The 26219-nt window shown below is 35.8% G+C and overlaps 5 protein-coding genes across 6 annotated transcripts; 1 reads left to right on the plus strand and 4 right to left on the minus strand.

Annotated features, from left to right (window-relative positions):
- Positions 1-23: 23 nt before the first annotated feature.
- LOC108208697 (ferric reduction oxidase 2-like) lies at positions 24-4309 on the minus strand. Its single transcript, XM_017379219.2, has 7 exons — positions 4073-4309; positions 3641-3734; positions 3380-3574; positions 3043-3277; positions 1219-1790; positions 431-1134; positions 24-339 (listed from the first exon to the last, which is right to left on the minus strand). Exons 1-7 carry the CDS (start codon positions 4242-4244, stop codon positions 200-202), a joined length of 2112 nt encoding a protein of 703 aa, XP_017234708.1. The 5' UTR covers positions 4245-4309; the 3' UTR covers positions 24-199.
- Positions 4310-8078: 3769 nt separating this feature from the next.
- On the plus strand, positions 8079-10731 carry LOC108208698 (probable polygalacturonase). The gene is made up of 5 exons (XM_017379220.2): positions 8079-8348; positions 8633-8971; positions 9350-9470; positions 9587-9832; positions 9918-10731. The coding sequence occupies exons 1-5, from the start codon at positions 8310-8312 to the stop codon at positions 10619-10621; spliced, it is 1449 nt and encodes a 482-aa protein (XP_017234709.1). The 5' UTR covers positions 8079-8309; the 3' UTR covers positions 10622-10731.
- A 179-nt stretch (positions 10732-10910) lies between these two features.
- LOC108208700 (mitogen-activated protein kinase homolog MMK2) lies at positions 10911-14506 on the minus strand. Its single transcript, XM_017379221.2, has 6 exons — positions 13954-14506; positions 12856-12985; positions 12632-12769; positions 11876-12208; positions 11413-11596; positions 10911-11262 (listed from the first exon to the last, which is right to left on the minus strand). Exons 1-6 carry the CDS (start codon positions 14118-14120, stop codon positions 11090-11092), a joined length of 1125 nt encoding a protein of 374 aa, XP_017234710.1. The 5' UTR covers positions 14121-14506; the 3' UTR covers positions 10911-11089.
- Positions 14507-16105: 1599 nt separating this feature from the next.
- On the minus strand, positions 16106-18701 carry LOC108210240 (protein BPS1, chloroplastic). 2 transcript variants are annotated; one of them, XM_064087796.1, is made up of 3 exons: positions 18531-18663; positions 17553-17725; positions 16106-17469 (listed from the first exon to the last, which is right to left on the minus strand). In XM_064087796.1, exon 3 carries the CDS (start codon positions 17455-17457, stop codon positions 16399-16401), a length of 1059 nt encoding a protein of 352 aa, XP_063943866.1. In that variant the 5' UTR covers positions 17458-17469; positions 17553-17725; positions 18531-18663; the 3' UTR covers positions 16106-16398. The 2 variants fall into 2 exon arrangements, with proteins under 2 accessions (XP_063943866.1, XP_017237027.1); XM_017381538.2 differs by lacking the exon at positions 17553-17725 and having other exon boundaries at positions 18531-18701.
- Positions 18702-22189: 3488 nt separating this feature from the next.
- LOC108210016 (probable serine/threonine-protein kinase At1g01540) lies at positions 22190-25611 on the minus strand. The gene is made up of 7 exons (XM_017381248.2): positions 24836-25611; positions 23815-23919; positions 23579-23701; positions 23315-23485; positions 23110-23239; positions 22754-22963; positions 22190-22604 (listed from the first exon to the last, which is right to left on the minus strand). Exons 1-7 carry the CDS (start codon positions 25378-25380, stop codon positions 22446-22448), a joined length of 1443 nt encoding a protein of 480 aa, XP_017236737.1. The 5' UTR covers positions 25381-25611; the 3' UTR covers positions 22190-22445.
- Positions 25612-26219: the final 608 nt, after the last annotated feature.

The following is a 26219-nucleotide window of genomic DNA, read 5'->3' on the forward strand; positions in this document are numbered from 1 at the left end:
AAATAATTCCAGTTACTATATAGTTCAGCTAAAATCATTTGAAATGCATTTCGGAGTTTTATTAGATATTTCAGATATGATTTTATTTCAGTAGGATCATATCATTATGGCATTACAAGCAAAACGAACGACTGATGCAGAACATTACATTAGATTTTACAAGCGCTGCTCTTTCTTTCACAATATTAGCACTGGAAAATCACCAGCTGAAGCTAATGGACTCGAAATGCAGGTTTTGAGCCAAACCAGATGAACATATGTCTGCAACCTCATGTCTCATCTTCTTCGGACCACAAACAAGCACTCCCACACTTGCTTCCTTCCTCTCAAATAAATATCCTGTATCCAGTGATCAACAATTCTTGTCAGTTCAGTGTAGATAAAAACGCTAGTATGATAAATGTTGCGATTTTGTATAGAAAAAGCTCACTCTTTAAGTCTGGCCTCTCTCCGTAGTGCAAACTAGTAGATTGAGCAAGCCATTGTTGTGGGAGGCTTTCGAGTTCTCTGTCTGTGGTATAAGACCCCGAATCTGGCGTTCCTTCCATGTTCTGAACTTGCTTTCTTTCCGTGATATCGCAGTTTCTCTTGTTCCACAGAAATGCACCACTAGCAGTCATAGCTATGGAAAGACTTATGAGTAACATGTTAAGAACAGCTCTAGATGAGTATGGATAAAGCTTGTTTGTGTTGTGATCGATGGGGTAGATGTAGAATCGGGTTAAAGTCCCCATTGCGATGAGAAAAACAATAAACGACGATGAGATTATTGCTGCAAGCCAGAGCCAACTGTTTTGGCCTAGAACTGGAGTTATGGCAGTGTTTGATAGGTTTGGTTTGAACCAAACATTATAACTTGGTAGTTTTTCACTGTTCTGTGTTGTAATTGATTGTGTTTCCCTGGTGATATATGCTTCTATTTGTAGATTCAACTTGGAAAGTTCCGAGGGGGTGCTGGAAATCGGAAGGAGCAGGTCTAGCATGGTAAGATCAGAAGAGTTCTTGAAGGAACTGATGAGAAGAATCTTCGGGGTCTTGCATTTCAGTGTCTCACACAAGTAAACAAGCTCTCTGAAGATGGATATGAATGGGGTAATGCCGCTTCCACCACTCACCATCACTAGTTCGTCGTGCCTGTAAAAGTGTAGGCCTAATGAGACTTAACATGATATCAGAGCGGAAAACTACATATACTATAAGGTAAGGTGTTTATTTTACCTTGAGAAACTAGTTGATGCAGGTCCATATGGTCCCTCGATGGAGACATGAAGGCGATCAAGAGAAGATGGCGAAGAGAGCGTCTGGAAAAGCTTCCTGGACCAGCTTCCCTCACCTTTAATGATGACACTAAGGGTCTCTGGCTCCAAGCTACTGCTAGAGCTAATCGTAAATGGATGCCACTGCATTTTGGAAATGCTTGGCACATTCAGAAACATAATGCTTGTTGGAGTATAACTCAAACCTCCACTTTTCAGGAAGTTGAGCTCAACAGTTTCACAGGGAAGAACACGCGCAGAAACTAGACGGACGCCTTGTCGTGATTGCAGAAACCGGAGGTATCGGTCGATGATGAAGAGGTAGAAACTTGGAAGCATAATGCAAGCATAAGAGATGCCAACATGAATAACAAAGAAGAATATAAATGGAATGTAAAGATAATGAGTGTAGAAGAAGAGCTCGAAAAACTTTCTTCTTATGCGAGGGAATGTGGTTAACCACATCAACAATCCACTCAACAGAGCTAGTTCTCCGGCTGCATTTGCTACACCAACCTTAGCCCATTTCAGCATCTGCAATTCAAACAGTGATAAAAATAAAATCAGAAAAGGAAGTCGTAATCAGTGCACAAGTCTCCGTCAGTAAAGTTAATGTCAACTATAAGTCTATAATCCTTCATCATTAAAGATCTTTTCTAATTAACTTTACAAAATTGGTCATTAAGCTAAAGAGACTAGTTGAACATGATGATATTATGGACCACAAGTGCACTTGATTAGGAGCAGGGGTGCAGAGCTTTTTTAAGGAATACTTCACATACTTTTTTATTTTATTTTATTTTTTTTGCCAAGACATACTTTTTTATCTATTGTACATCTATGTGAAAATAACAAAGCATCCACAACTCAGTTTTGACAGTTTCTAACAAAGACGTTTGGGAATTGGGAGCCACCACTAAACTGGTTAAAGGTGATCCACCAAAGCACATACCAATCCTGACCATCTAATTGAAAGTGGTCTCTCTTTTTGTCACTAACTAGAATAAAGTTAGATATAACAAATGAACAACAATCATGACTCCAACCATTTGCTTGTTTATTCTGTTTATAACCAACTCTTTGGAAAAGTCTTTTGATAGATTTGATACAGATCTTTGGAAAGCTACAACAAACTCAAACTGAAATGGCCATGACATTAAGGTGACACCATGCATGATTTATATCTGATTTATCTAAAACTAAGCTAACTTAGAGTACCTTCAGGATGACACCATGCATGATTTATATGATTGTATCCGTGATTTATATTTGATCCGCCTAAAACTAAACTAACTTAGAGTATCTCCAAGATGACACAATACATGATTTATATACGATCCGCCTAAAGCTAAGCTAACTTAGAGTATGTCCAAGATGATACCATGCATGATTTATATCCGTCTAAAACTAAGCTAACTGTTGAGTGGGTTCAACCCAAGTCCCATATCGAAAAGATAAAGAAGATTTATCTTGAATATAAGCAGCCAAAGAACTCCATTAATATGAGGTTTTTTGGGAGGAGCCCGAAAACAAATCCGTGCGGGCTTGGCTACGGCTTAGAGTGGACAATATCATACTAATGCGGAGTTAATGGGTGTTGCACGGCCTAACACTAACTTGGTCCTAAATTATTTTAGTTTGATGATTATCTGATTTTCTATCTCTTATGTTACAGTTTGGTCATTCAGATGAAGGGTGTAAATTAGTTGTACTCTTCGACATAGAGTAAACTACCTAGGAGGACGGAGGGAGTAATTATATATAGTATAGGCACGGACACACGTACCTCTGAGAGTTGATTTGTGAGAGCCCAGAAAAGAATATAGCAAACACCATGAGCAGACAAGAAGGTCATAGTAATGTGGCCGACCCAAATGTGATACTTGACACTCGACTCCGAGGTAAGTCCAAACACAGGCAGTAGCGAGGAGCCCCTTGTCACCGGATAAAACAGAAAGGCCACGCATAGGTTTCCCATGAATCCAAGTCTTTTTGCAGCACTCTCCAGCTTTGCTTCCCACCTGCCATTTTTATAATTTACACCACCAAATTAAATACTACTAAATCTCGTCGGATTAGTGTTTTTATAGCCGAATCAAAACTGTACATGCCTTGTATCTTACATTTTTTCGCCTTCCTTTGCTGCAGATTTATGAGTAATTTTTCCAAAGCCGACGTGCAAGTAGGTTGAGAAAGACCAAAGCAAAAGCGCGAGGAAGATGATGAGGAAAGACAGCTCTGTGAGAGAAACAATGCCTAGCCCTTTCACGATCACCCGTCTTCTCCAGGCGCTCATCCCTCGTGTTTTCGATGACTCACTGCATGGTAAATATTATTAATCTCAGACTTTAATCTGTATGCAAGAGCGAGGTATGATTACGTACCCTTGATTAGGAAAAGTGTTGGCTAAATGAAGATAAAAACAAGCCAGAACAGCAGCAAACAGTACGGGAAACGTGTTGACAAGAAGTGTTGAGCCTGTGTGCACAAATATTCCAGATGAAAAATTAACTACCATGCATGTATATATGTAGGGAAAAAATGTACGTACTTAGACAACTTACCTGATTATCTAGTTTAAATAAATAGCAATGTTGTAATTAAATGATCTAATCTTTTGAACCATACAAATATATATTCCTTGTCTATTTACATTAAAAAGCCCTTACAATCACTTAACTTTGATGAGGACATTCTTTCGACAAGTCGTTGTTATTCCGTCACTAGTTGACGACGGATATGTTTCCATTACTAAATTCTGTTGCAATATTCGATTATTCTGGTTCTGATTATTCTAGTAATGAAGAAAAGAGTACCTTGGAGTCCAAAGTAGGTAGAAGAGGAAGCAGCACGAATACGGGGCAACCAAGTGGATTTGTAAACATTGGTAGGCATCATCATCCAGATTAACATGTGTCCTGATATTACTACCATTAGTATGGTCAGTATCACTGCTCGCATCATCTTTGCAGCCACCTTTCTGTCCATCTCGATCTCTCGCTTCTCTCTATATGTTTTGGTATATACTGATCTGAGATGTATGGCTCGGAGAGAATGATATGTGGAGTATATATAGAGGCTGAATGTTCACATAGGTTGCGCGTTCCGGAGATTCCTCTAACATAAAAGATACGAAAACGTCATTATTTCTTCAATAATAGAAAAGAGCTATTAACCAAAAAATCCAACTAATTTGTCATTTTTTTGCCAAAAAACCTATAAACTTTTTTTCCACCAATAACCCCAATAAACTTTACTAAATCTTTGAAAAACATTTAACTAGAGTTACTTATAGCTGATGTCGACTAACCATGATCATCACGTATCTTATGTGGCAAATTGATTACAATTAATTAAAAATATAACTGAAAAATATATTAGCACCACTATAATCAGCTTTAAGATGGTTGATCAGCAGCTCATTAAGACAGGGAAGTACCAGGCTCTCATTCAAACAATAAACAGACTGAGAATTGCTCTGCCGTCATAGTTATCCGACTGAAGCCTCGGGCCAAGCATTTCATCCACCTCGTTTCTACCTGATTGAATTTCTATGTAGGAAAAAAGTATTTTATGGGGTATATTAATGTGTGAAATCCTTACTTAGCAACTTGAGCATAAATAATTAACCAACCTTCAAGTGCAGCCGTGCAGCACATCAAACAGCAGAATTGGAACTTTGAATTGAGTAAGATATATTTTAAACAATCCACCAAAATATAAACAAATTACTCAATCATATACTCTGTCCAATCAACAGTCTTGAGCAACTCCAAACAAACACCCCCTAAAATTCTATAAAAATAAGTCGCGTGAGACACCCCAACCAAACCTGTGAATTCAGGAAAACATAAAAAGCTTTTCCATCTCCTTAATTTTGTATTGACTGGAGTCGGAAATAACACCCCATCTGCTAATCTTTTCACACATCCTCTGATTACGTCAAATGATAAACTCATTAATTTATTTCGAACATTAAACTCAGCCTTTACAATAATCTGTCAATATCACACATCTTCACTTGTTTTTCTTTCTTCTTTTTTAATCTAAACTAACAAATATCATATTATAAATTATTCCTATTCATGACTAGGCGCTATGTGTGGCACACACGTGTATAAAAAGACACAAATTAGGGAAAAATACATGACAGTCACATTGGTAGATTTAACCATGGTTTATTTTGTATTTATTTTTATGTTTTTAATAAAGTTTATTGGGTTGTTAGAAGAAAACAGAAGTTTAAAGGTTTTTTGGCAAAAAATTGATAAGTTGATTGGATTTTTTAGTTAATAACTCTATAGAAAACGACTAGTGCGAAGATCTTGAAATTTCAGCTGAATTTGTATTTTACAAAGGTGGCAAATTATTTTTACCAACTTGGCAAACCTAAAAAAATTATAAATATAAGAGATCAGGATAGGTTTACCGGAAGATTAAAAGGATTTAAAAATAATTGTACATATAAAAAGGATGATGTTAATCGGAAGCCAGGTTTGTGAAATAGATATTATAACAAGGAAGGCATGAGGCAAGCTTCTATGCTCCACTACGTAATTAAGGGCCTGTTTGGTTGAGAGAAGCGGAAGCTGCTTCTGGCTTTTGCTTCTCTTGACCCGTTTGTGTAAAGAAGTAGAAGCACTTTTAAGAAGCTGAGAATGCTAGCTTCTCTCTCACAGCTTCTGCTTCTTTTCCAAACACTTTATTAATTTATTTACTTCTCACTTCTACTCCACTTCTTTACTATAAGCAAGAAGTCACTTCTTTTAAGCTAACCCAAACGACCCCTAAAATTGTTGTGCTTATGAGAGCATTGTGATTCTACAACAAATTGGGTTTGTATTCCTAGATGGTGCCAAATGGATTTCGATGATGTACGTATAGGAACTAAAGAGTCAATGTGGACAGAACGGAGATTAGTTAGGAGGCGTACGTTCATCAGCTGCTTTGCCGTACGTACGTAATTACTCCCTCCGTCACACCCATTTCTTACCAAATGAGTTGGGCACGGAGGTTAAGAAATATGTATAAAGTAGTGGAAAGTAGAAAGAAAAGTGGGTGAAATAGTGGGATCTATTGATTTTTAATATATAAAATGAAGATAGTGGAGTAAAAATAGTGGGAAAAAGAAAGAAAAGTGGGGAAGTGATGGGACCCATTGACTATATTTAGTAAATTTTGAAATGTAAAAAATTGGATGAGACACTCAAAAAGAAAAATGTAAAGAAATGGGTGGGACGGAGGGTGTATGAATTTCTTCTTAAATCTTTATTAATCCAAGTATGCCTAGAATAACTACCAGATTAAGAAAGTCAACACATCTGTATGTACACTCTCATACGTACCTGCAAACTTATACTCCTATCCGGTTGACAAACTTATATATTGTGCATGTTTGGCAAAGTTGATTTTTCAGAAGTTTCTTAATTCATTTGTGTAAAAAATCAAAAGTCGAGAAAACTAGGTTCTATTTTAAGGACTTCTATTTCTTTCCAAAACACTTTAATTACTTATAAGTCAAAGGATCTGTTTGTATTGAAGAAGTAGAAGCTGCTTCTGGCTTATACTTTTCTTAACTCGTTTGTACTGTGTACGCGTTTATGTAAATAAGTAGAAGCATTTTTAAGAAACTTAGAATGCTAGCTCTCTCAGAATTTCTGCTTATTTTCCAAACACTTTATTAACTTTTTACTTTTCACTTCTAATCTATTTTTTTATTTTAACTTTTAAGCACAAAATCACTAAACTTGCCAAGCGGCCTCTTAATTTACATTTTCTACTCAACTGCCTCATCGCTCAATCTAATGTTCCTGGCTACTTCCTGGGCGAACTGCCTATTGGACCCAATCACTAAAATCAGCTCATTCTACTTTACCATTCTGCCAGACTGCCACCACCAAAATGAAACCCAGTAGCCCAATCGACAATTTTGTCCGTTATATTTTAATGGGCCTACTTGAGTTAGCCCATGCTGTGGAATCGCTTACTACGTTGATTAGTTGATTGCTTACTTGAAAAGTTTAACTGATTCCATCGTATTCATATTTAATCGAACGATTCCAAGTATTAATAAAGGTATGTGGAGACCCAGTCGGTAAATAATATTTCACCATTGAGCTGTCCCCACGTATCAAAGTATATGGGATTGTGGAGGGTGAGGATACAGGCAGAAAGTTAGAAACGGATCCACAACCACAAAGCTCCACTGAATCTGTAGCTAGAAATTAAGAATATTATCATCCGCATTATCTCTTTCTGCACTCCTTATGGATAATATTTCTGCACGTTTACTTATCTACTAGGATGATATCGGTTTACCGTTTACATATCAAATTAGAATTTTTTGGAAATTTTTGGGCAGGTCAGAATTTTTTAGTCAAATAGAATGTAATCGATATGAGTACAAAATTTTATAAAAATTAATCGGGGATTTTTGAAATACTGTCGATAACATTAACATGCAATCAACAACCCAGGTAAAAGCAGTACAATAAGAATTTTTTATGAAAATGATGAAAAAAGTTAAAATAATAATAATAATAATAATGTGAGATGAGGCAGAACTAGGTGAATTTTATATACACAATTAAAATTGTGTCTGATTAACGTCTAACTGACTATTCAATTTTTATTTCTTTCCGTTTATACCTGCATATATGAGTTTCTAGAACACTAGTTTATAGGGAAACTGGGCATGTTGTATGGATGACCCGTGAAGTGGGTCGGCAATAATGGGGCTGGCAATATATGCAAGAGGTTCACGAGAAGTGAATAATCTTTGTGGGAGCTATAAAAACGCTTTGGTGGTATGCCCCACTGACCACTTTTCGAACCAATATGCCAAAACAACTCACTGCCCTACATTATTCACAAGACCACAGTTCCTTCGGATTAGTTTCTCATTAGCTTAATCAAAATTTAATCTTGTCTGCATAGATAATTGTCAAAAATCCCATGCATATATCACATGTAATGCTCACTTTCAGTCCTATAAATATTGTTTCTTAGTATGCATTCACTTCACCAACCATATTCCATTTAACATTCTTAGAAATGAACTCTTTGTGGTGCAACAGCTCCAATAGGTCTCAGGTGAGTATTTTTTCTCAGTTTCTTGAATACCACCTGATCTGTGATGTGTGTGTCAGGGGGCGGATCTAGTAAGAGGAATGGGAGGACACGTGCCCCCCTAAAAAAAATATTTAACGTTTTTTCACTGTTCTGAAATTTTACAAAATTATAGAAGTGCACTCCTGAAAATCTAAAAATATATAAGTGTTTTTCGAAAATTTGCTTGGTGCTCCCCTAAGAAAATATTTCTAGATCCGCCTTGTGTGTGTGTGTGTCTGAGAGTTGGTTTGTTTTGAAAATATCAGGTGATGAGGAGCATATGGGTGATTCTGGTGGTGCTGGGAGTGGCTACTTTGAGAGGAGCTGAATGCAGAAAAGCAAGAAGATTAGAAGAAACATTGGAGTACTATGCTATAAGCTGCAGAGCCCATAGTGCCTCAATCACAGACTTTGGAGGCGTTGGAGATGGGAAGACATCGAACACCAAGGCGTTCAGAGAAGCTATTTCTCAGTTGAGCCAGTACGAATCAGACGGGGGGTCTCAGTTGTTTGTTCCTCCAGGACAATGGTTGACAGGAAGTTTCAACCTCACTAGCCATTTCACTCTCTATCTGCACAAGGATGCTGTCCTTCTTGCTTCCCAGGTAGTGTTCCTGTTCCAGTTTCAATATTTTAGTCTTTTTCATTCATTTCTTTTTAGCTTTAAGTCAGTTTCTGGCTTATTTTTTACTTTAAGTCAGTTTCTGGCTTATTACACTGTCCCTGCGAAGCAGGTAGTGTTCTTGTTCCAGTTTCAATATTTTAGTCTTTTTCATTCATTTCCTTTTGGCTTTAAGTCAGTTTCTGCCTTATTTTTGATTTTAAGTCAGTTTCTGGCTTATCACACAAACAGACATTTTTCAGCTAAAAGTCATAAACAACTTTAAGCAGTGACTTAAAGTCTAGACAAACAGGCTCCAAGTCAATATATATGTAAAATGTGAGTACTGAATTTCCTTGTATCTTACAACTGAATGGTTCAGGAAATTAGTGAGTGGGCAGTCATTGAGCCCTTGCCGTCTTATGGTCATGGAAGGGACGCAGCAGGCGGAAGGTACATCAGTCTCATTTTCGGGACAAACCTCACTGATGTTGTTGTTACAGGCAAGAACATTCATCAAATTCCAACAATAGATACCTTAGAATTAAGAAAACTCAGTATCTTACATTATCTGAATGTCACAAGTGTAACATCCATGTTGATGCTAATGTGAAATCAGGTGACAATGGCACAATCGACGGTCAGGGTGCTCTCTGGTGGCAACAATTTCACAGGAAAAAGCTCAAATATACAAGACCTTACCTTTTTGAGATCATGCATTCTGATAATATCCAGATTTCCAATCTTACATTTCTCAACTCCCCGTCATGGAATGTTCATCCTGTTTATAGCAGCAATATCATTATCCAAGGAATTACAATATTAGCACCGGTAACATCACCAAATACAGATGGAATAAATCCAGGTTAGTAGATTTAGCTAATTTTAATAACCTCAGGATCAGCACATTTCGCTTTACTAAGGACCTTATCTTGAATGTCCCTGTGCAGATTCTTGCACAAATACAAGAATTGAGGACACATACATAGTCTCTGGAGATGATTGCATAGCAGTTAAAAGTGGTTGGGATGAATACGGTATCTCATATGGTATGCCTACTAAACAACTGACCATCAAAAGGCTCACATGCATTTCCCCATACAGCGCTGCAATTGCATTAGGAAGTGAAATGTCAGGTGGTATCGAAGATGTCAGAGCTGAAGACATCACAGCCATTAACACAGAATCAGGGGTCAGGATAAAAACTGGAGTGGGACGAGGCGGTTTTGTGAAAGACATATATGTAAAAGGCATGACCTTGCATACAATGAAATGGGTGTTTTGGATGACAGGAAACTATGGCTCTCACGCTGATACGCATTATGATCCTAATGCACTACCAGTGATTCAGGGAATCAATTACAGAGATATCATTGCAGATAATGTATCAATGGCAGCTCGGCTAGAGGGAATCTCAGGAGATCCATTCACTGGAATATGTATATCTAATGCAACAATAGGGTTGGCAAAGAAGGCAAAGAAGGTGCCATGGACTTGTACCGATGTTGAGGGAGTCACAAGTGGCGTGGTTCCTCAGCCTTGCGGCTCATTGCCTGATCAAGGGCCAGAGAAAGTTGGAATGTGTGCATTTCCTACTGAGAACCTATCAATTGATAATGTTGAAATCAAGAGATGTTCTTATAGAATGATATGAGGACAAGCTTGTATAGATATTATATGTAACAGCTAATTTTCTTCTGTGTGTAAGCAAGGACTTTAGAGGATAAGTTAAGAAATTCATTCCATGGCACCTTTTATTTCCCATTCTGCTCTGCCATCAAGTACCCAAAAAATGTGTGGAGAAAACAACTAACTTAAAACTGACTACAAACATGGAAGAACATTTCCTTTTCCTCTTAAGGTAACAGAGTTAAAAAAATATAGTGAAAATAGTAAAACTGTGAACACAGTAGTACTGCAGCATTCGAATATTACAAGTTAAGAATGACAAATGAAATTTGATTTCAGTAGCAGGAACAATTTGGTTAACCGTCAATACATCCATTCTATTTATTTGATCGTTTCTACTTGAGGATCGTTCTTAAGTGGTTTCTAAACAATATAATATAACGTTGCAACATCTGTAAGTATTCGTTTGACAACAATCACTATAGCATGATACTCAGAGAATCGGGTCAGGATTGAATTTTACAGATTCCTTCCAGATTAGTTCCTTGATATTTTCTTCACTGCATGTTGGCTGCTCGAAGTCAAAACTGAAAGGGTGAGGACAGACTGGTTCCTCATTGATGTCGTGAAGAGCTGCCAAGTATGGGTGGCAAAGTGCCTCGTCGACTGCAAACAATCCAGGTAAATTGTCATCATTTAGTCTATATTTATGTGTGTGCAGAACATATCTTTTACATATATTCAAAACTAAGTAAGATCTAACTGCTGACAAAGACAAACTATTAAACAACACAAGTAATATAAGTGAAAACCGACCTGTAATGCGCCTGTGAGGATCAAATATGAGCATTTTTTCCAGCAAATCTAAAGCTCCAGGAGATTTGTTAAGAAATCTAGCAGAGAATTGTTGCTTTGGATACTGGGGAAGCTGCCTCACGTATCTTCGAGCATTATCACTTCTGAGAAACCCAAGACTGGCATCATCAGGTGAACCTATGAGCTTTTAACAAAAAAGGATATACGTAAGTATCTCACCTACTTAAATATGAGGGCAAGAAGAAAGCTTATTAATTTTCACGGCACTCATAGTTGCAATGCTTGTTTTGTTGATTTTATAATTCAATAATTTGACATTAAACAAAAAAAAAGAAGCATGATTCCAGTCCCACTTGCAAATGTTATCCAATATACAAACTACTGCACTGACAAGTATGATGACTCCAAAATAACTAAAATAGAAAAAAAAATATAATGATAGAAATGATTGATCAGGTCATACCTCTGTAATCAGTCTCAGCTGATGAACATAATCTTTCCCAGGGAACAGGGGCTGTCTGGTCATAACTTCGCCTAGTATACAACCAACTGACCAGATATCAATTGCTGCAGTGTACTCTGAGCAATTAAGGAGCAATTCTGGTGCTCGGTACCAGCGAGTAACAACATATTCAGTCATGAAATCCGTTTCAGAAGTCGTCCTAGCAAGGCCAAAATCTCCAATTTTCAGGTCACAATTTGCATTGAGAAGCAAATTGCTCGGCTTTAAATCACGATGCAAGACATTTGCAGAATGAACATACTTCAGACCTCGCAATAGTTGGTAAAGAAAATACTGCACAAGTAATACGGAATTAGAAAACTCTTATGTCAAATCTACACATTATGTCATAGTTATCGTCATCATCAATTGTATATGAGATTCAAAATGTTTCTTGTATACATGAGCTACGCTGTTTGACACCAAAAAAAAAACATTGAAAATTTCGTTAGATGCAAGTGACCTCTGACAAAAGGAGCAGAAGAGTCCGAGACCTAGTGTTTTTGCAGATTAGAAAAGCTTTAAACGTGGACATTTGTGGAGTGGCTGTATTTTTAAGTTAAAACTAGTAAAAAGAATAAGGCTTGCTGACCTCTATTATACCTCAAGAAAACAGACCAAGCATGTATTTCTTTGTGATAAATCTAAGAGTATATATAACTATAGCAGCAATAAAAGGAGAAAACTTTCTGCAAGGAACTAAGAGTGAGGTCAGACCCGACAATGATCATCTGTAAGTTGCTGGTTAGAGCGAATTATTTGATGAAGATCTGTGTCCATCAATTCATAAACAATGTAAACATCATTGAAACTTTGAATCTGTGGAGGCCTTATGATGTCTTTAATTGCAATTACCTGCAAATGAACATGAAAACAGAATCAGTATGCAATGAAGGTCTGATATCTCAAAGATTATAAATTTGAAGTTGAACAAGACTTACATTCTCATGATTCATATGACGAAGGAGTTTAATTTCCCGAAGTGTTCTTTTGGCATCTATTCGATTGTCAAATGCATTACCAATTTTCTTAATGGCAACTTCCTCACGCGTATCAGAATTCATAGCAGCACTGAAGCAATTGAAAACGATGCAGATAATTTACATTGTTGCTAATGAAACAAGTTAACTAGATGATATGTTTAGCTTTGATAGTTTAGTGTATTCCTTAAAAATAGCATATATTACATTAACTTAAAACAGTGAGGTAAAAGCAATTCAAGAACAGTAGCACATTATAACTCTAAAGACTTAAAAACCCGTTCAACTGTAAAATGAGATAATGACGGGGAAAATACTTAATCAGGTGAAGAACTTCTAATACACGATGAAAGAGGAACTGAAGAGGAGTGTTTATATATACGAATCTGACCGAGGATACCTTCTTTTCCAGGAACTAGAAGATATCTCTGATAGTGATGGGTCACAGGAGAGATATCACAAGAAGTTTGTATTTGTAGAACACTTAAATTAAAAGACATGTGCATAGATAAATATACCATCTCTAACATCTACAGATACTGCTTACATGTTATTTTCAAACCCGAGGGTGTTTCTGAAATAGAAGGTATAAGGCCCCATACATGTTCAGTATGTCAGCCTCCAAGATCCAACTACGAGTATGATATACTAGATATGTTTGGTTTAGTTAGGCTTCCTTTCCAATTTTAACAATGATCCCTCTATTGTAATCCCGTATTCTGACCAAATAATAAATTCAACAAGTCCTAATTTTCACACAAAATGAAACAAACACATCCGAATTCCAAAACTTCGACTAATACTATAAAGTCAATGAAACACAACAGAAGCAAAGCTCCCAAGATTTAGCATGATCCAAAATACAGAGCAAAACCGACAAGTTACAACCCTAAGGCAGGCTCTGTGTGATCTCATAAGATCAGACCTCATAACAAACTTAATAAGGACTCAATTTTCCCTACAAACTACCAAACTTTCTTAAACCTTATTTCATATTTTACCAAGTAAAAACTAAAAAACAAACACCACACAGACACAAACAAGTTGAAGAAATCTTACCAAACTATACCATAAGCGCCGCGACCGACAGGGCGGATGGGAGGAACATATTTACGAGAAACTTCAAAGAGATTACCATACACATTGTACTGAACATAGCGTCCACCATGAGTAGGCACTCCTTTGATATGTGTATGATCAGCTAAAGCTGCAGAGCTTGACTCCATAGATTCCTCTACTTACTAAACACAAATACAACAAAACCACTCAAAACTCAACAAAGATGACAACTTTAGCACAAAACAATAAGAAGATTCAAGGAGGGGCCAAAGGGTATGTGTGAATCAGCTTGTTGACATTTCTTTAGTGAATATTGGTGGGAAATGAAGAGGGGTGTGACATTTTTTACACTGAAAAAACAGGGGAATCAAGAGAGAAACTGTGAATTGTAAAAAAGGAGCAATCTTTTTGAACTAAAAAAGACATGATAATCCGTGAAGGGTGAGAGGTTTCACGTGTAGATGCATCGCTTTTTTGGTTATTTTAAAGAGGGTGATTTATGTGCAAGTAAATGTACATGTAAATGCGTGTAAGTTTGATGGAAGGTGAGAATGATGGACTCATGAGCTCACACCACACACTCTTTATATAGGAGGTTGACTTGTAGCTTTGCAGCATGAGAGAAGGGTCAATATTGGCTTCAACATTTTTGCAAGAAAAGTAGACTTGTAAAAGAAAAGACTCATGTTTTGTATCAATGTTCAAGAATGAGGAATGTGATAGCTTTTCTTGCCTTCATCTTTAGACCTGAACATGATAATATTATTTTATATTTATATATGATTTTAATCGTTTTAGAATTACGTATCCGCTGCAATAGATAATAATATAATCCCTCCTCCATTTTTTATATGATACTTTGATTTTTGACCTGGATCTTTATATAGATTGACCGGATAGCGGAAATTAATCTTTAGTTGAATTTTTTATGAGTTAAAATTTTGATTTACATAAGGAGATTTTAAAAATAATATTTTTAACTATCTGAAAATGTGTGTAAAAAAATCAAAACGTCGTCCGAATATACTTGTGTAATGATTTGTGCTCTGTGAGCTAATTAGCTCCCCAAGTCGGGGCTTATAATTGGCTGATAAAGAAAGTTATAAAAATCATCCAGTGAACAAGCGGTTTGTGGAGAAATAATGTTGCAGATGCAGAGACATTCTTATCGGAAATAGCCACCACACTTAAAAGTCTGTTAAGTACGAGTGTGTTTATCTCTAGGTTGAAACTTGAAAGGGATCTTCTTTGAGCAAGCTGATCAGTTTTCTCAAGTAAACTCAATACAAAGAATTACCAATTTACCATGCGGCATATGTATATCTATTATCTACTACTACAATATTCTGAATTTCTTAATACTTGCATTTCTTCTCACTAATATGTATTGCAAGACTGCAATTCTCGCCCCCGTATACTGTGTTGCATAACAGAAACCGCAAAATATGCAAAGTCGAAAGAATTTTTTAGAAGTAGACTGCTCTTACGCGATAAGTGTGACAACATCAAATACCTAATAACCCCTTTTTTGATCATCCGCGAATTTAAAGAGAGAGGTTAACTAGTTTACCTCGACGATATTCCACAGGGCTGGTGCCAGCCTCCTCCTAAGCCTAACCTATGGAACCCATGGCAAAATGTCAGAAACCAAACGCAAAAAAAACGCAACATAAATTTCATTCATTAGAAGATAGTACTCCAATTCAATATCTCCAGTACGGGAGAAAATGCCATAAATGAGGAGTTAAACATTGTATTAACTCCCAGCTGTAATAAACAGGAGCAGGGGCCTATAATTGATTAGAGTAAACCCCACTCCTTCATTGTGTGTAATAACAATGTCTTCCAAACTGTAATCTAGCAAAAAAAAAGTGCATGAAAAGATGATGAGGTTTCAAATGAGGAGGTTCATCAAACAAAGCACAAGAAATTGAACCCCAGGTCGATAACAAGCCAGAATGTGCAAACTCGCACATTCATCAGATACAGTTACTTCCTGGAGCCATTAAAGTTCTTATCATGGATATCCGGATAGCTATGGCGTAAGCTGCTGTTAAGTAACAAAACTGAAAAATAAACTCAAGAATGCGCGCTTCAGTATAAATTGAACAGGTACGTTTCTGAAAAAATAAACAGGTGCTTTCTGGGGAGATGAGAGCAAATATAAGCTGAAATAAACCTCAAGTGTCAGAATATCGCATTACTCCAATGCCAACAACAACAAAGGGAAATATAAGATACAATTGTAATTACTTTATCCCTACTCAAAAGTACAGATAAAGCCTAGGACAAACATTTAAGACCATTAACATACAACTGACAGTAGATTAGTATGCAAATACATCTGAAATACAACTAACTACCTTCACAATATCTATTCTTCCCTGTGTACTATACTTTTCTAATAACTAGATTACATTGAACCTCCAACCTACACCCCCAAATTTACCTTGCGACTTGTTCAGTGATGTTGTTCATCTGCATAGGGATAGAAACATCAGAGCCTGCTCTGAGGCTACAAAGCAAGGCATCACGTCCGGACAGAAGAATTTGGAAGAAGCCATCCACTTCCTTCAAAAGAATATCTACACCATCCGAAAATTTAGCTGCACTCTTCCTTAAGTCTGAAATGCAATCCTTGAACTCTTCAGATTCAATGGAATTGGTACCATCTTCAACTAGGGGGTACATCTTTTTGACAATTATATCAACTGCCTGAAGTTCTTTCAATGCAGTAACACGGCCAGAGATACATGAATTTCTTACTTCTACATTGACAAAAGCCTGCAAACCTGTATAAGCCTCTGCCCACAAGTACTTTTCCGGAACCTGTAAATCCATCAGCTTTGTCCCAGAACCTGAAAAGGCAGCAGCAAATATTCTGCAGACAAATACAGTAACTACCTTAACACCATACATGGCTCGCATCAATACTTTCCCTTTGGATGAGTTTTTAACTTTCGGTTCGTCAAGTGTTGCGACAAGATTATCCAAGATAGTAAAGCAATTCTCAGTTCTTAAATTCTTTGAAGTAATGTGCTGTTTCCAGCCATCAAGTGAAGAACGTGTACGAATAAATTGGTCAGAAGGCATAGAATCAAAGTTGTGCAAGACACATCTGAGGAAGAGGTGGCTTTGGTTGAGCCGTGAAAGCTCCGCCGAAAATCCAATGCATATATCAAGGAGCTTAACACTATTGTCCAAGTATACATCAATCCATTTGTCATCCCAGACAGATACAGGAAGTTCAAGGGCAGTTATTAACGCTTTTATGTCAGCATGAATATCGCAAAGCGACTCCATTGCACATCTCATCCAAGATAAGGTCAAGACATCTTCTCTGTCCTTTGGTGTAAGCTTTCTAAGTCTCTCTGCCAAGGTTTCCTCAAATTTATTTACAAGAGCAAGCAACCTCGGGGAGAGATATGATCCCTTAGGTAATATATTGCGAAATGGGTTTCCAAAGGGGAAGGATGGTCGCTGTGGTTCCTGAGGACGGCTCATTTTGATGTATTACTGCAACAAATTAATGCAAGTAAGACCGCTGAGTCCCTTTTATAAGGAATTAAAAACAAATATATAACACCAAGTATCTATACATCATTTGGCTTGAGCCAAAAAGGTTACGACTGAATTCATGTTGTCCTGCCTTCCGCGAAGTGTGTACATTGTTCCATATCGTGGTACAGGAACATAGATACCTTGTGTATTTCACCACAGGTAGTTTTCCTCGTACCCGTTTTTGTTCCACTTACCACACATATCCACATTCCTAAATAACCATTACACAATACACATCATGTAGCTAACGGGAAATAAATCGAGCAACCATAGTTGCATACTTGCATGTATGTCCAACACAAAATAGTGTGGTAATAAAACCTCTCATAAATATGATAAATTTTATTAGGCATGCGGCCCTTGACAGTCAAATAACAATCATACCTTCAGTCCTTTACATTACAACAAATTTTGTGCTGCATAATTTGAGTTGGCATTCAAGCTAAAAAGGTTGAAACGTTCACATTTTGAACAGCAAACATGTAGTTTCACACAAATCATACACACCGGCAAAGGCTCGTTTCTCGAATACGGGAGCCAAAAAAATCAACCACCATTTACAGCTAACAGAAAAAATTATCCATCCTCTAATTTAAACTTTTGGGACCGTGTAAAACAAATGCCGCCCCACTATTAGTTTCGAATTTACCATTTATTTCATTTTAGAGCATCTCTTATCAATTATCATCTAACTAAAGACTAATAGAAATCCACAGGCATACATATAAACAACACAAAATTAAAATTACAATCACTACTGATGCTTCTATCATTTCTTACAACTAATCATTACAGAATTATAAATCTGCACAAATACACACACATATACATATAACAGATCATTTCAACACAGTAACAAATACAAGAACAACGGTAACTTGAACATTTCTTTAAAGATCCATGTAAAAGACACAATCTTTAAGCAAAAAATCCAAATAAAATTACCCAAAAATCTAAAAATAAATAAATAAACATATACAGATTAATAAATATAGATACAAAGAGAGATATCGCACCTGAATTGCAGTAACGGCGACTAGAAGAATTGAATTGAAGCGGGTATGATAAAGATTAGGGCTTTTTTGCTGCTTTTTGCTTTTATTTTTTAATTTCAAAGTCGTCGGCTTTGTTGTGGTGTTTGATTTTTCGTTGGTTAAGTTAGTGATAAGAGCAAGTCCGAGTGTCTTAAATCAAAATTTAAGGCATTTGATGTAAAATGGTGCTCCAACAATGTCCTAATGCCTCAAAACACTAGGACATCTAACAAATGCCTTATTTTTGAGGCACAATCATGCATCCCTAAACCATTTCTATCACTAAAATATTAGATTACTCAAATTCCAACACACCTCTCTTCTCTTTCTTTTCTACTTCCCTCCAACAATAATTCAAATATACTATTATTTAAATAATAAGGCACAATAATAAAGCATATTGTTGGAGTTTTTATATTGAAATGATGTCCTAAATCACTAGGACATTATTTTTTATTATATATAGGGCAATTTCTAGGACATTGTTGGACTTGCTCTAAGCTCCAGAATATATTTATGACTTTATTGGCCACGTGTTGGGATTTAAGTGGAAGTCTCTAGATTTTTCCTTTATTGTTCCGTTTACGTTTTTCGGATATATTTCTCTCTTTGAAGTGCCGTGGGCTTAATTTGAATACTTATATGATATTGCCAATGGGCTTATATTGGCAAGGTTGGGCTGCTTTTGGGAGCTGTACAAATAACTACAGTCTACAGTACTCTAAAATATGTTTTCCAGTTTCTCTTGTCAGGTGTTTTTCCAATTTGACCGCAAAATCTGTAAAATATTTTCTGAGATTTAGTTAATAAATTTGTACTGTCCAATCAATATACTTATATAAAGGAGAAGCGAGGGGCGTGTAGGTGGCGCCTCTCACATCGCTTCGTTTCATTTTTCTAATTTTCTGGAATTTTTGGATGAAAAATATCAAAAATTAGAACTACCTTTTTTAGTTTCGGGTATATTAGAAGCAAGTTTCAGAATCTGATTTTGTTTCAAATTATTTATGGAATATAGTAGCTTGAAAGTTTTAATCTGATTTTGTTTCAGATTATTTAATTATGGAAAAAGTAGCACCTCAAGTCTCTCTACAAATATAAATACCCCAATAGATTGCAAAGTTTTGGATCATCTTAACACAACCTCCTCTCTCTCAATACCACAACCCTACTTCTCTCTGGTGATAGTTCTCTTGCTCGATTTCTAATTTGGTGTTGCCTTTCTTCTGCAATGATAAGTGAAAGCTGTTTATACAGTATTAAAATAAAATAAAGGTTGTTGCAAGCAAATGTAGTTATAGACCGCTATGTTGAAGTCGACAAATTCAAACACGGGAAAAGAATATAGTCTTGACATGATATTGATGGATGATATCAATAAATTAACTATTAGTGATGTATGTTTGTTGGTTATTCTTTTATAATATTTGTTTTGTTCATCGGACATGTTTATTGTTGTTAATTTTTATATGATTTACTTTGTATACAGGAAAAAATTATTCATGCATTATCTGTTTGCTCCGTTCAAGCAATTTTTAAGTGGGGATGTTTATACAGTATTAAAAAATAAAGATTGTTACAAACAAGGGTAGTTATAGACCGCTATTTCACATATTTAAGTTAGATTTTTTTTTTGCACAATCAATCCAAAAAAATTGGATGAAGGTGTCGATGTAAGAACATGATTACTTTTCAAAAAAAAAACACAAATAAAATTAAGATTCATCATGCTTTAAATTGTTAATTACGTGTATAAATTACGAGTATATTAGTATTGGTATTCCATCAAGATTTTTATAATATAAAATTTATTTTATCCTACAAATATTAATTTTGAAACATTAATATATTTTTTATAAATAGCCACATAGTTATGTTATCCTACAAATATTAACATTGAATTATTAATATAATTTTTATAGGCCGCCGCAACGCGCGGGTTTTTAACTAGTTATATAAATCGTGAAATAAGCATCTCAGTATTCGTCATCTAATCAGAATAGATCAAGATTACGTGATTCGGATGTTTTCATTCCACAGTCCACACATATAATGAGAAGAGTAAGTTTAAGTTTTACTGTTCGATCTCATCCAGTTCTCTACGAAAGTAGTATACGTAGATTAAGAAAAACATATAAACTATCATCAAATATCATGAAAGAGTGAGAGAGCGAGAAAAGTATTTTCATTGAACATATTTATTGGCCGTCGGCATATAATTATAAGTGTTTTGACCAAAATCAAAATTTAATAATTTAATAATTTTTTTTCTTAAATAAAAATATAAAAAAGATATTTTTATTCTGAAATTCTTTTAAAAATATTGATTTTAGATATATAATTAAAACTCTTAAAATTATGTGTAAAAAATTAAACGATCTTATACATAGAGTAGGTCAAATAATAAAACGGTTAATATTTAACCACTAGATCAGTAAAGATGGATGAAAAAAGTAAATATGGATGAAAAAAGTGGATGGAGTTGGTATTTCATAAAATTTAATTACTCTTAAAAAAATTTGGGTACTCTTTTAGTTATACTCCAAAAAATCCGGTTCCCTTTATTTCCTTAAATGAAATATCAGAATTTTGTGCATGTATACATCACATATCCCGCTTTAGGGCAATTCGTAACAATTAACTCCTCCGTTCTTGAATTTGATCGTCTAGTTAAAAATATTATTTTTAAAATTTTCTTTTTCTGAATTATAATATTAATAATATATTTTTATTTAAAAAAAGAAAGTTTTAAAAATAACAGATTTAATTATAGTCAAAGAACATGTGTGTGCTAAAAAGTCAAACGAATTATATTTCGAAATGAAAGAGGCGTTTGATGCACTAATCATGTCTACATAATCCAAAATTCTAGTTAATTTAGCAAAGCATAGCAATTGATCATGAGAAAATTTCCTAATTCTGTGGTCAGATACCAAATTGGTACTATAAGAGAAAGAGAGACAATTGATCATGAGAAAATTTCCTAATTCTGTGGTCAGATACCAAATTGGTGCTATAAGAGAAAGAGAGATAACCGACTTTAGGTGTGGTTTGCCTATCATCATTTCTAAATATATACCAATATCTTATATACCAATATCTTGATGCCATTATTGAAATGATTCAGGTTTTGATGGGGGTTGTGGACAGTGGGAGGCAAAAAAAAAAAGGTCACTAATAATATAAAAATACAAAGTAAAAAAGGGTCACTAATAATATAAAAAAGGGTCACTAATAATATAAAAATGCAAAGTAATAAATAATACACATACATACATATGGATATGCAGATGTAGGTAACAAACTTTGTGTGATGAACATGCAATGACAGCTTGTTTTATGCTATTAAAGACAGTAGAGCTCAATGCACAAGTTAAAATGAAATCTTTTGGGCTAACCCACCACTTTCCAAATCTTGAACATGCAGCAACTGGATGGATAGCTTTCTTCTGTTTTTGTCCAACAATGACATGCAAAGAACAAATACAGCACACCTTTGAATTTGACAATTATTACAAACTATTCATTTATCCATAAATTAGCTGGCCATTTGGTCCCCCTTTCTATATTCCCAAAACCAACTGTGTGCTCATATATCTTTTGTCTAAATTTACAAGGAATTGTAAACAGAACAATTTCAGTTATCTGGAGTGATTCCTTTGAATCAAACAATTGAGTATTACTTTTATAACTTATGCAAGAATGTTGAACAAATATTTTGTATTATACAGATGCAACTCAATAATTGGCCAAGTGGAAGAATATTATACAATTCTGTAAGGGCTTGATGGTGTAGCAAAAGAAGCTAAAACTAAAGGGTGAAAAGAAAAGTGAAAAAGAATATGTAAATAAGCTTTAGCAGAACCTTGAGTCTGGTGCAGTTAAAACATTCCTAAGTTATCTTCGTGTAGTCTGCTCATAATACCTACTACTATCTCCAGCTTCACTTGTATCAGATGCTCCTTCATGAAGCTGTTTATCAGCGACTTTCAGTGCAGAACGATTTTCTTCTTTATAATCATGATGAGAACGTGAAGATTCTCCTCCTCTTCGTTCCTGCAACCCAACAAATGGAGAAACTTTAGGAGGGACGGGATATTTGAAGCCATTGTACTAAGAACTAATTGGAGAACAAAAGGGCGAAATTTGAAGCCATTGTACTAAGAACTACTAATTGGAGAACAAAGGGGAGAGAATTTACATACATCACGGGATAGCAAGTCATCTGCCTCGAGCATGTGTATTACATGACCCATTTTGGGCCTCTTCTGAGCAGCAGGATCAACACATCTAAGAGCAACCAAAAGTATACGTTTTAGTGCTTTTGAAGCAGGCATCTCAGGGATTTTAGGATCAACCACCTCCTCAGATTTCCGACTTCCTACCATTGATTTTAACCAATCAACTAGGTTCACCTGTAATCATATAATTGTTCCAGGTGTTATGAATCCAAATGAAATCAAGTATTGAGTTCTAAAAACCTAATGAATTTATTAACTCTGAAAAAAGAACTGAATTACGGTTAGTAGTGATACAACCAGCCCCATTTGCAAAATTTTACCTCTCCTTTTGGCCGACTATAGTCAACTGGGTTTCTCCCTGTGATTATCTCCATAATGAGTATCCCAAAACTATAAATATCACTCTTCTCATTTAACATACCAGTGCAAGCATACTCCGGTGCAACATAGCTGTGATAAAACGAATAAATTTAGGAACTTTGTACCAAGTGGAAACTAAACCCAAAGATAAAAAAGATAACTAACCCAAATGTGCCCATTACACGAGTTGTCACATAACTACTTTCGGATCCCAAGAGTTTGGCCAGTCCAAAATCAGACACTTTAGCATTCCATTGACGATCAAGTAGTATATTGCTGGATTTGATATCTCTATGGACAACCTTTGGTTCAAGACCCTCGTGAAGATAGGCCAACCTGCATTACCACAAAATAGAAGCTATATCAGGCTGAAATCAACTGCAAACAGGATGCTATAAGAAATAAAATCTGGGGTACATATTAACATACCCTTTTGCAGTCCCCAAAATGATATTCATACGAATATCCCACGTTAAAGGGCTGACCTCCCCTACATCTCCATGAAGCCATTGGTCCAAATTTCCATTGTCCACAAAGTCATATACTAGCATCCTTAAAGACAAAGTATACATAAAAAGTAAAGTTTAACATGAAAATTATATGAACTCTTTAGCAAAAAAAAAAGGTATAATTTTTACTACTAAATGCAAAACATATATAAACACCTATAAGCTCCTTCGACACAGTAGCCCAGCAACCTGACAAGGTTCTTATGCCTTACACGGCCAATTACCTCCACCTCTACTTTAAATTCCCTTTCAGCTTGACCCCTGACAATAAAGCAATCAAAAAAGCTTGAAGCATGTACGAGATTGTGTACAAATATATCATAAATAAAAAAACTGCCTTTAATTCTGAAGTTGCAACTTGCAAGCAATGAATAAAGAATATAAAACCAATCACATAAATGAATGGAAATTTGTCCAACACTTAATCCAAATTAATTACTGTTTACCTGAATCAATATATTACAGTACACACTTATAAATATAAAAAAAAAAAATAGCCTTCAAAGTTAATACTAATATATTGTGTATTAGGCCATGTAAAATATATGAGATTTAGGCTTTTGAGATCCCATGAGTATGCTTCAAAATAACAACAAAACATGACAACAGAAAAGATCAATTAAGAAATCATCTCATATAACAAAGTCCATATTCCTTAGAAGAAAAACCTATCAGCACAAGCTGCTTACATACAGAGTCGGAGTCACAAGATAGAGCAACTGAGCAAGTATTCACATTTGACTGAACCCTGTCTATCTGGAAATTGCAAACCACATTCATGACTTAAGTCTGAAATTTGCTAGCATCCTATATCAAACTTCCTGTTAATTTAGTTCATACACATTACACACCAGTGACAGACTAAAAAAATTTAAGAACACGTTGGAATGACATGCACAATAACAAATTCAAGTGCATCAAAATGCATTTGTATATTATCCACACAGTTAAGTAACTAACTCTCCCGAAACCCAAGTTGTTAGGATGTCCTAATATGTATATCATGCTATGCCCACGCATTCCGACTTATGAGAATACTTTTTTGATTTAAACTCTAAGGTTCTCCTCAAACCCTAAGTTGATAACATACAATCCAAATAATTTTAGCAGCTATAACCAAATTCAAGCATTCAAAACAATCAAATTCACAAATTCAAATAAATATCGAACACGATACCTATTATTCAGCAAATTCTTAACTGCTATTCGAGTATTATCCGTCAAAATACCACTATAAACAATCCCATAACCACCTTCCCCAATCACATTCTCATCACTCAAACCATTCGTGGCCGCCTCCAATTCTCGCAAAGTATACCACCTCCCCCACCCCAAATGCGACACTTCCGGCAACGATCCACTCCCTCCAAACGACGCCGTATCGTTCCCACTCGTCGCTCTACTCTCTCCACTCGACTGCCGATCTGACGAGAACACCGTCACTCTGTGCTCCTGTTTTCCGATGTCGATCTGGATCTCCGGCACTGATTGACGCTGATGATGATCCTCGTGCACGACCTCCTTCGACTCCACCGGCGTTTCCAGCTTTCCGGCCGGCGTTTTTCGCCGCCGGCGTGAAGTTATACATAGTGAGAGTAGAAATAGTATCAGAACTATAATTGCTCCGACGAATATTCCGATCACTACTCCGAGCTTCATCCCGAAGATTGAGGTTTGTTTCGATAGCTCATTGTTTACCAATGAAGCGTCGTATACTGTCATTTTATAAAGCGCAATACATGCATATATGTGTGTGATTGAAGTTTTGTAATTGCCGGAAAAAGTGAAATAGCGGTTTTCCGGCGAGGTAATGTGGTTTTCCGACAAGAGATGGAGAGAGAACGAGTGAGTGATGCAATAAGCCGAGTGCTGCTCTGCTTAGATTCGTATGTATAGGTGGATTTTCTAGTGACTATAATGCCCCCGGAAAGGATGTAATGACGAGCCTATCCTGAGACACACTGTGAAATCATATGGCACTTAAATTGGGTGTAAAGTTTGGACCCACTATTAACGGCTGAATAAGCGAGGGCGCAGGATGATGACACGTGTTCACTGGTGCCGAATCTACGGTTTAAAATGTTTCATATGAGAAGTAAAACACTGGCGGGGTCTACTAGAGGTGGGTCACGGGGAGAAATTAAGTGACAGATTATAGTGTGATAAATAATAATTAATGCAATAATGCTTGCTTGATTGAAATGTGAGTAATGTTTGCTTGATTGAGATGTTGGTAATTTGGAAGATTCTGATATGTATAATCCGACAATAAATCACATATATTATAATATTATATTGATAATAAATATTTCATTTAACTTATTATATAACATATTATTTAATAAAAATTTATAATGATTAATCGGATTTTAAAAATCAAATAGAGAGACTCTGGGGATTAATCCGCTCAATGGGGGATTTTAGAATTATGCTTGTTATGATTAATTTAATGTCCAGTTGCTGCTATATTTTTTAGGTATATTCGATTGAGAATTTAATGGATTATTTTTAATCTATGGATTTTAATAGATTGTGTGTGGTTTTGATTTTTGTTCAGATTT

This window comes from Daucus carota, chromosome 2, assembly GCF_001625215.2.
Source record: "Daucus carota subsp. sativus chromosome 2, DH1 v3.0, whole genome shotgun sequence".
Classification (NCBI taxonomy): domain Eukaryota; kingdom Viridiplantae; phylum Streptophyta; class Magnoliopsida; order Apiales; family Apiaceae; genus Daucus; species Daucus carota.